The sequence below is a fragment of the Neltuma alba genome, unplaced genomic scaffold, assembly GCF_004799145.2.
Source record: "Neltuma alba isolate B1F8T4 unplaced genomic scaffold, ASM479914v2 tig00013108_pilon, whole genome shotgun sequence".
Lineage (NCBI taxonomy): Eukaryota > Viridiplantae > Streptophyta > Magnoliopsida > Fabales > Fabaceae > Neltuma > Neltuma alba.
The window spans coordinates 45,657-55,230 of record NW_021637432.1 but is presented as its reverse complement, the minus strand read 5'-3'; the positions used below and the strand labels follow the sequence as shown (position 1 = coordinate 55,230).

Genomic DNA, 9,574 nt, shown 5'->3' with positions numbered 1-9,574 from the left:
AAGTTGGGTTTTGAAAATTCAGCAAATGCACTTTGTTGCTTACGATCATATTCCATGAGTAGCGTATTTCAAATAACAGGCCTCTTAAATAAACTCTTACTCCTACTTAAAAAGGGGGAAAACTTATGGATAGATTTGTCCAAGACTATAAATCTATAACAATTGATCCCAAGATTTGTCTAAAGTCAATAGTCCCTTGCTAATCCGACTTTATGATAAGAAGTATGTAAATGTGAATGCTTATTGAATCAATAAATCTACATACAACCTAACAAACCATAGTTTTTTTAAAAAAACAATAAATAACAACACAAAACTCAAAAGAAAATCTGAGAAAAATCACACCAGCAAAGCAAGCAGAGCCTTGACATTTACTTATTGCGTAAGTTGTATGATGTAGTCAAAGAACCAGCAGAAGGAAGAATTGATTTTCTAAAGAACAAAAATTATATATATCATCATATACCGATCCCTTTTTGAATTAACAGATACAAAGAAAGCCAAATCTACAAACAATAGGTCTACTTCAGAACAATCGCTAACAACCCCTGAAACCAAAATTGTTAAACGTGTTTAAGTCTGCATAAGAACAAGAGGCCTGCGTCATGTCCTGCTTAACAAATTTTGACCTCAAATCCAACGTTCTCGAAGTACTTACCAATTTATGCAATATTGGCAAGAAGAACTGACTTTACGTGACCAAACAATTTGGATACTGAACCCAACAACGAAGGATTCCGGTCTACTGAGATACCTTCATCAGACATGAACCATGTGGCCCCAGCTACCTCCCATAATGGGGATTGCGGGCAGCCATATTGGCAACCTGAGCCTGCAATTGAGCAGCTCTAACTTTTGAGGCAGTAGCACGTTGGAAGAACTGTTCTCTTGAAAGCACCCTCACACTCCTTAGGTATTGATCAAATGGTATGGCACCCGTTTGAACAGCCTTATCCAGAGAATAGACAGTATCTTCAATAGCCATATCAGCTGCTGTGCACTCAAGCATTTGCTTAGAAAGCACATCGACGCACTCAAAAGCATCATCAATGTTCTCTAAATTTCCCAACTTTTTCCCTTGGTTATCTCTCAACCATCCCTCTAGAACATCTGTATTCATCAAAATAATCTGTAATTGCTGCTCCAAAGCTTCCTTCTCCCCCTGCATTTCATTCAAGCCCTTATTAATTTGCTCCTCTCTCTGCCTCAACACGCCCTGCAAATTGAACATCCCTTCCATTTCAGCCTCCCTCGTCTTCCTTAACCCAGAAACATCATGATGTACCAACCCCACTAGCTTATTGATGGCATTCCGTTTATAAACCTCAGTTGGATCCTCCGTGTGAGGCTGCGATTGAACCCGAGCAGCTGCCCCACCACTGCCATAAGGAGAAGGCGGATAGGTCCCCGGAGGAATTGAGGGGTGAGCATACCCAGCCGTAGACCCCAAACTTGATGAAACAGCAGACGAACCGCCACTTGGATTAACCCCGAAATTCGGATTAGGGTTCGGTGACGCAGGTGGTGGCGGTGCTCTACGCTGGGAATAAAGTGGCGGGTCGCGACTAAATACAACACTCAAATTTTTTACAAGATCAACCAAATTGGAACTTGGGTATATCCAATTCTGCAAGTAAGGTACAGAAACAAGGCCAGAAGGGTTGACATGGGGATGAGGGCGCTTGATGATCATGTCTCGGGTCGGGTTCACATACACGCAAGGTGGGTGTCGAGGATAGGACTCCATAAGCCATATGATAACTGGGATATTGTATGTGACGCCTTGAAAGGTCATCGGAATAGTTCCTTCGGCTTGGAGGAGATTAACGGAGCGTCCATCATTGTGAGTAAAAGCAGCGGTTTTAGGTTCAAGAGAAGGGAAGTTTGTGGTGAGATTAACAAGGTGCTGACGGATGAGCCATTTGGTATCTTCGGTGTACGGAAGCGCCGATGGGCCACGTTGGGACAGGACGGAGCTCAAGAACTGCTGGGTGAATTGGGGATTCGCCGCCGGTTGCACCATGATAATAGGGTTTGGTGCCGTATCGATGATTGAATGAAATCGATCAAATCAAATTGAGAAGAAAACTACACAGAAGATGCGTTTGGCTTGCAAATTTGATGCGGTGGTGTTGAGGAAGCGGGAGAAGGAGAAGGAGAGGAAGACGCTGGGGATCTGCGTTAAGGGAAGCCTTCAAGGTTTGGGTTTACGCGTGAGCATGCTCACTCGGACGGAAATTTCATAATTGACTCAAATGTACGCAAGATTATATTTTATTACGCGCTCTCGCGGATTTTTATATATATTTTTTAACACTATACTCATTTTTATAATTTTTTAAAATTAATTTTATTGATATTCTCTCAATAATAATCAATTAGGAGAAAAAAACAGAAAATTAGAAATATGCGTAAAGCGTTTTAAGAAAAAATATATATCATATGAACTAATTTAACTGTCATTCTTAATCTACTCAAATTAATTAACTGGTTCTTACATTAATGATTAAAGGAGTATAATTTTTGGTCTATGAAATTTGGGACTATTTTGTTTTTCATTAATCAAATTTCAAATCCATGATTTTAGTTTTTAAAATTTAGTTTGTCATAACATATTAGTCTCTAAAGATATGATGATAGTAAGATCTACTAAAGTGTTATAAACAGTATTAAAATGTAATGTGAATTCATCAAATCACAACTAGTCGGATCTTTCATGAATAACAGAGTATTTAAAAAGTAGGTATTCACCTTAATCTTGTAAGGATAATTTTTCTCTAATCACGCTTAGTTCTTGAAGTTTAATTTAGTTTAGCCTAATCTCTTAAGTTTTAGCTATTTAATTTGTGGGTTTATATGCTTTCCGAGTTAACTATGATTCTATGAGTGACTGAGTGCAAGGATTGGTTGATTAAGTGGCTAAAATTTGAAGACCTGAGTTGGATGGATTAAACTTCCAAGACTTAATATGATTAATTTTTATAAACTAATATTTTTTTAACACAATATAAATAGTTAAATTCGGTCTTATAATTAATTAAACCAAAGGTTCAATGTTAGAAAAGTATTTATAAAGAGATATTTACTACTCATCAACCAATTCCAACCCTTTTGACAATATATATATTCATAAAAAAATTATAATATAAACACATTTATGTAATAAATATTTTCATTAATATGTATTTTATATTTATAGTTTCATGAATATATATATTATATTTATATTTATATTTTAAATATTTCCCGATCTTCATTTGAATACTTACAAATTAATTAACAGAGTGCGTATTTCTAGGTCGGCCAAATTATTTTATTAAACAAAATATAAAATAACATATGACACGTAACCCCACTTAACGCCTGTCAACGCACTAGAGATAGAGAATGGGACAACCATTACTTTGGAACCAATCACAGAATCGCATGTGGCAATTATTCCCGCAGGAGCATTCCACCCAAGTATTTCCCTCATCATGCTCGTCAATAATCAAATTTCACACAAAAACCAAATAATCAAATTTGACATTGTTTCAAATTCTCTTTCTTTTGGCCGGACATAGTTTTAAATTCATATGGAGCATAAAAAGGATGGGAAAATATTATAGAGCTGTACTATAGTAACCCAGTGTAACTGTAACAAATTATTTATTGGACTCCGACTGTCCCCCCCCCCACAAAACATCTCCTGATCATAGTTTAAATATAGGAAAAAACGCAGTTATAAATTTTAGCACGCCATGATCAAGGTGGTATTTGAATTAACTTTTTCAAAATGATTTTATGATGTATAAAGTAAATATATGAAAGCAGTTTATCTCGACTTACATGAAATTAATTACTTTTTCAAGTACTTTTAGAGTGGTACCAAAATCTTCGTTTGTATTTGTAGGCCATACTACCAAAAATATGCATCCCTTAAAGGCTCATTTGAAGTGACATAAAAGTAGCTTCTAAATCATTATTTATGGAATGTGAGTTAAGTTTGTGAGAAAAATTTTGTTTCTCAATTTACGTAAAAATACTCAAGAACTTATAAATCACAGATACAAGCGAAACCTAAGAGGTCTGGAGCGTCATCTTAGCTAAGCACAAAAAAGGAAAATCAACCTCTTCTCAAACTATGTATAATTTCTCTTCTGTTTGGATCTCCACTGTAAGAATTTCTTTGGCATCGGAGATGAACAGACCCAAGATGCATACCTCATATTCCACTGTCTACTTACAACCCTTAGTGATTGGACCACCCAAAACAGCAATGTCATTTATCCATAGAAAGATTCAAATGGAAATCATTTGTGTTGCTGAGGAATTTTCTCAGTTCGGCCTAGGATTAACTCTTAAAGGTCCAATAATCATATTTTCTGGCAGACAAATAACAGCATATGATTAACTACTCTTTCTCAGGATTTAAATTAGTTTCAGCACATCGCTCTATTTTGTACAAGTTTTTGTCTGCCAGAAAGAGTAGTTAAGCATATCCCGAGAGTGGGCGAACCTACCCGTTATTTAAAAAAAAATGGAATGTTTATTGGGGTGCATGAGGGCACGTGAGGGGCTATTTTTGAGCCCTGTTTGATCTGAAATATTTCTAAAATCATGAGCTATAAATTAATATATTATGTGTCGATTTTTTATGACTTTTTGGGTGCGAAAAATAGCAAATAAATGTTTTGAATGTTTATTTTTATATTTTTCTTAACTTCTTCTTTTTGGGTTTAGGAAATGGCCAACTCAAACTCAAATTCTAACCACTCTTTTGGAAAATATCCAACTTATTCTCCTCTTTCTGATGCTCCAAAATCTTCAAATTATTATGCTGAAGAAAGTACAAATAAAAGAAAAGCGCCTCAATCACAGGTAAACTCTAATGTACCTGAGGGGAGCAGTGGTAAAAGGAAATGTGTTCCTAACCAACAAGAGAAAGAAGTCTGCAGACCCAAGGACATAAATTTAATAGAACAAATAGCAGAAAAGCATGCTGATGAATACAAGCATCAAAAGTGTCTATTTTCAAAATTGAGTTATTATGCTAAACAAATTGTCAATGAGCAAGACGCACTCTTTTTCTCAAACATTGCAATCCAATACAGAGAGGAACTGGCAAGAAGAGGACACATTTTTAGTGAAGGATTTTTTAAACAAAGTCTTTGTAGATGCTGGAAAAGATGTTAAAGAGAGTTTGAGAGAACCCATGATAAAATATATCATGAACGAATGAGTTTTTGTTCACATTTATTTTTCCTTTTCATTTAATGTTTACTCTTGAGACTTTATTTTTGGGATTATCCAAATTTTTGTAAACATTTATGCTTCAATAAATAAAGTTTTCTTTTTATTTTAAAATGCTTTATTTGAGTGGGAGTTTCATGAGGAAAACTCAAATTGGAGATATGTTCAAGGAAAGTCAGAGATAAGAAAGGTAAGAGACTTACTAGGAGTAATGGGATAGGAGCCAACCTAGTTGTCTCCTGATCATGAAAATGGTGAGACTCTTACCCGGACGACCTGTGACCTACTTGAATAAAGTGTATGTTGCATACCGTACTAAAATGCATTGTTGTCTATGTGATAGCACGATGTCTCAAAGAGGAATCAAGTCCATTATAGCTGACCTCATAGGAGGTGACAAGCTGAACGGAGACAATTACAGCATGTGGCGTCGTAAGATATCATATGTCCTCGAAGAACAAGAAGTCACTGATGTGTTGACTACTTTTCTTCAAGAACCTGAGGCGAACGCATCGCGAAGGGACTAGGACGGCTACACAGCATGGAAAAGAAGGGACACTATCGCCAGAATTACTATGCTGAGTGCCATGACTGACGATGTCTTGGTGCAATTCGAAACACACCCTTTAGCCTCTGCCATGTGGGCAGCACTGAAATCCGAATTTGACGGTACCTCTGCTGCAAGGCTTAGGAGACTCACCGTGAAACTTGACAATTTCAAGCTGGGTCCTAACACTCCCATAAGGCATCACCTGAGGGCAATGCAGAACTTAATCAAGGAGTTTAAGGAAGCTGGAGGCGCCTTATCTGATGAGCAACAGATTCAAGCTATCATGAGATCTCTCCCAGGAAGTTGGGATACCATGAAGCACACCATTACTCATAACGAGAGTATAAAAACCTTTGCTGATGTAGCTCGCCACCTCCAACTGGAGGATGATCGGATGGAAACTGTGAAGCCTATCAGTAAGGCATATTTAACTGAAGGAAAGGGAGGGGCAACCTCCCAAAACCAGTCCAAGAGAAGCAAAGGCTCTCAAAATAAGAAAGGCGGCCCTAAAGTAAAGAAGGGAAAGAGTTCCTTCAAGAAAGGCAAGAAACCTGCAAAGAAGCGGAACATAGCAACCATCAAATGCTATGCTTGCCAACAAAAGGGACATTATGCCAAGGACTGCCTTGAGCAGAAAAAGGTATTGGATTCAGATTCAATACATTTCTCTTATGTTTCTAGCACTGCGTTTATTGTTGAAACTAATCCTGTTTGGGTTATAGACTCAGGGGCCACAGACCACGTGAGCAAGGATCGTGGTAACTTCACAGAATTTTGTCAGTTACCAGCAAGAAGCAGATGGCTTTATGTTGGGAACAACGCGAGAGTAGAAGTCAAAGGGATCGGTACTTGTGAGCTGACCCTGCATGGAGGAATGACCCTAGTCCTGCAAAATGTCCTCTACGCTCCGAAAATCCGACGAAATCTTGTGTCTGTTATTTCCTTAGTTAAATTTCATTTCAAAGTCTTTTTTCATGATTTCACAGTAGACATTTCGTATGGGACCAACTTTTCAGTTTCTGGTTATGTTTCGGATGGTTTCTTTGTTTTAGAAAATTTCAATGATAATTTTTCTAGTTCTTGCTATGCACTTTCTTCTGATGTCAATTACGATATATGGCACGCTAGATTAGGACATATTGGTCAAGAACGCATGACCAAACTGGCAAAAGAGGGTTTGCTAGGAAACGTGTCCAAAAAGGAAATGTCTCTGTGTGAACATTGCCTTGCTGGCAAGAGCACAAGGAAGCCTTTCGAAAAGGCAACCAGGGCTAACCATCCTCTTGAATTGGTACACTCTGATATTTGCGGACCAATGAGTGTTAGGGCATGTCATGGAGCATGGTATTTTATTACCTTCATCGATGATTCTTCCCGATATGGCTATACTTACCTGACTTCCCACAAATCTGAGGCATTAGAGTGCTTTAGAAAATATCTCAATCTAGTGGAAAATCAGCTAGGTTCAAGAATCAAAGCCTTAAGAACTGACCGAGGTCGAGAATACCTCTCTGATCAGTTCAAGGAGCTCTGTGAAGAAAGGGGTATTGTTAGGCAACTAACAATCCCTGGCACTCCTCAACAAAACGGAGTTGCTGAAAGGAGAAATAGAACTCTCCTCGATATGGTTAGATCAATGATGGCACAAGCTGAGCTTCCACCTCATATTGGGGAGATGCTCTTTTAACTGCCACATTCATACTTAACCGAGTGCCTTTAAATCAGTCACCACAACCCCTTATGAATCATGGACAAACCGTAAACCGGATCTAAGCATCCTAAGACCATGGGGGTTAGCGGCCTACATTCGTGATTCTTCCCATAAGTATGACAAGCTAGAACCGAGGGGCAAAAAGTGTATCTTCATAAGATACTCTGAGAACTCTAAGGGGTATGTCTTTATTGGTGAAAATGATGACGACTCAGGACTGAGATAGAGTCAAGGGACGCAACATTCATAGAAACCAAATATCCTAGCAGAGGGAGTATTGATCGAACAAGCCGTCTTTATGAGGATGATGGCAATGGGTACAACAAAGTGTTCCTCAGTCTACTGATTTGAGTGGGAGGGTTGAACCATTTTCACAACAAGGTTTAACCCAGTCACAAGAAGAAAGTCCTACAACAACCCCACTTAAGAGAAGTAACAGAGACAAAACTCCTAGGAGACGCTTCTCAATTGAAGGAGCAACCTTCATCGTTAGTCCAGAAAACGATGAAGAAGACCCCGTAAGTGTTAAAGAAGCACTAACGGGACCTGCTAAGGAAAAATGGCAGAAAGCCTTATAAGAGGAAATGGATTCCATGGAATCCAACCAAGTATGGGAATTAGTTGATCTACCACCTGGCTGAAAGGCAATTGGGAGCAAGTGGGTTCTCAAGTACAAACGTAAGGCTGATGGATCAATTGATAAACCCAAACAAGGTTAGTTGCCAAAGGGTATACACAACGGGAAGGAGTGGATTACAGACACATTCTCACCTGTTGTACGTTTCAACTCGATACGACTGATATTGGCTTTAGTAGCAAGTTTAGACTTAGAGTTACATCAGATGGATGTAAAAACCGCCTTCTTGAATGGAGAACTAGATGAAGAAATCTATATGGAACAGCCTGAGGGCTTCATATAGAAAGGGAACGAACAAAAGGTTTGTAAACTCTTGAGATCCATTTATGGACTCAAACAATCATCTAGGCAGTGGTACTTAAGGTTCCACAAAGCTATAAGCTCCTATGACTTTGAAATGATCGAGGAAGATCACTGCATTTATATCAAGCGGTTTGGAGACAACTTTGTCATTCTATCCCTCTATGTCGATAACATACTACTAGCTGGTACCAATCTAAAACTAATAAAGATGATCAAAGAGTGGTTATCCTTGAACTTCGAGATGAAAGACATGGGCGAAGCAGAATATATCTTAGGCGTTAAGATAAAAAGAGATTGTTCTAGAAAATTGCTGTCATTGTCACAAAAGCATACATAGCAAAGATTCTTGAGCGTTTTAATATGAAGACTGCAAGCCTATAGATACCCCGCGAGGAAATGCACCCTACAAAACAATGCGATATAGAACGCATGAAGAGAGTCCCATACTCAAGTGCCGTTGGCAGCCTAATGTACGCCATGTTGTGTACTAGGCCAGACATAAGCTTCGCAGTCGGACTTGTGAGTCGATTCCAATCCAATCCAGGAGTCAAACACTAGGAAGCTGTAAAGAGGATTATGAGATATCTAAAAGGAACCATGGACTATGAGCTATGCTATCAAGGAAATGGCCTTCGTGCGGAGGGTTATTCCGATGTTGATTGGGCAGGAGACCTGGACGAGCGACACTCGACATCAGGCTATGCTTTCCTACTGAATAACAGAGCAATCTCCTGGAGCAGCAAGAAACAAACGTGTGTGTCTCTTTCATCCATGGAAGCAGAATATGTAGCTTGTTCTGCAGCTGTCCAAGAAGTTGTATGGCTCAAAAGATTCTTAGTACGATTGGGAATCCATGGTGGGAGTGAGGGACCAACTCTGATTCACTGCGATAGTCAAGCAGCAATAGCTATGCAAAGGACCCTAAGTACCACAATCATACTAAGCATATAGACATAAAATATCACTTTGTAAGGGATATGATCGCTAAGAAACAAGTGACAGTTCAATACTTGTCCACTCATAAGATGTTGGCAGATCCCCTAACCAAGCTTATAGCTAGAGATCCTTTCGTTAAGCATGTAAAGGCCTTGGGCATGCGTAGAGCATGATGTATTGAACTCCTTTTTCTTTTTGATCCTTT

General features: G+C 38.7%; 1 protein-coding gene across 1 annotated transcript; it reads right to left on the bottom strand.

Moving 5' to 3' along the window:
- Positions 1 to 424: 424 nt before the first annotated feature.
- LOC114734523 (protein ELC-like) lies at positions 425 to 2,224 on the bottom strand. The gene has a single exon (XM_028922137.1). The coding sequence runs from the start codon at positions 2,021 to 2,023 to the stop codon at positions 785 to 787; it is 1,239 nt and encodes a 412-aa protein (XP_028777970.1). The 5' UTR covers positions 2,024 to 2,224; the 3' UTR covers positions 425 to 784.
- Positions 2,225 to 9,574: the final 7,350 nt, after the last annotated feature.

What these genes read in the sequence shown, in the direction of transcription:
- LOC114734523 (XM_028922137.1), bottom strand. Translation starts at nt 2,023, where the DNA reads ATGGTGCAACCGGCGGCGAATCCCCAATTCACCCAGCAGTTCTTGAGC.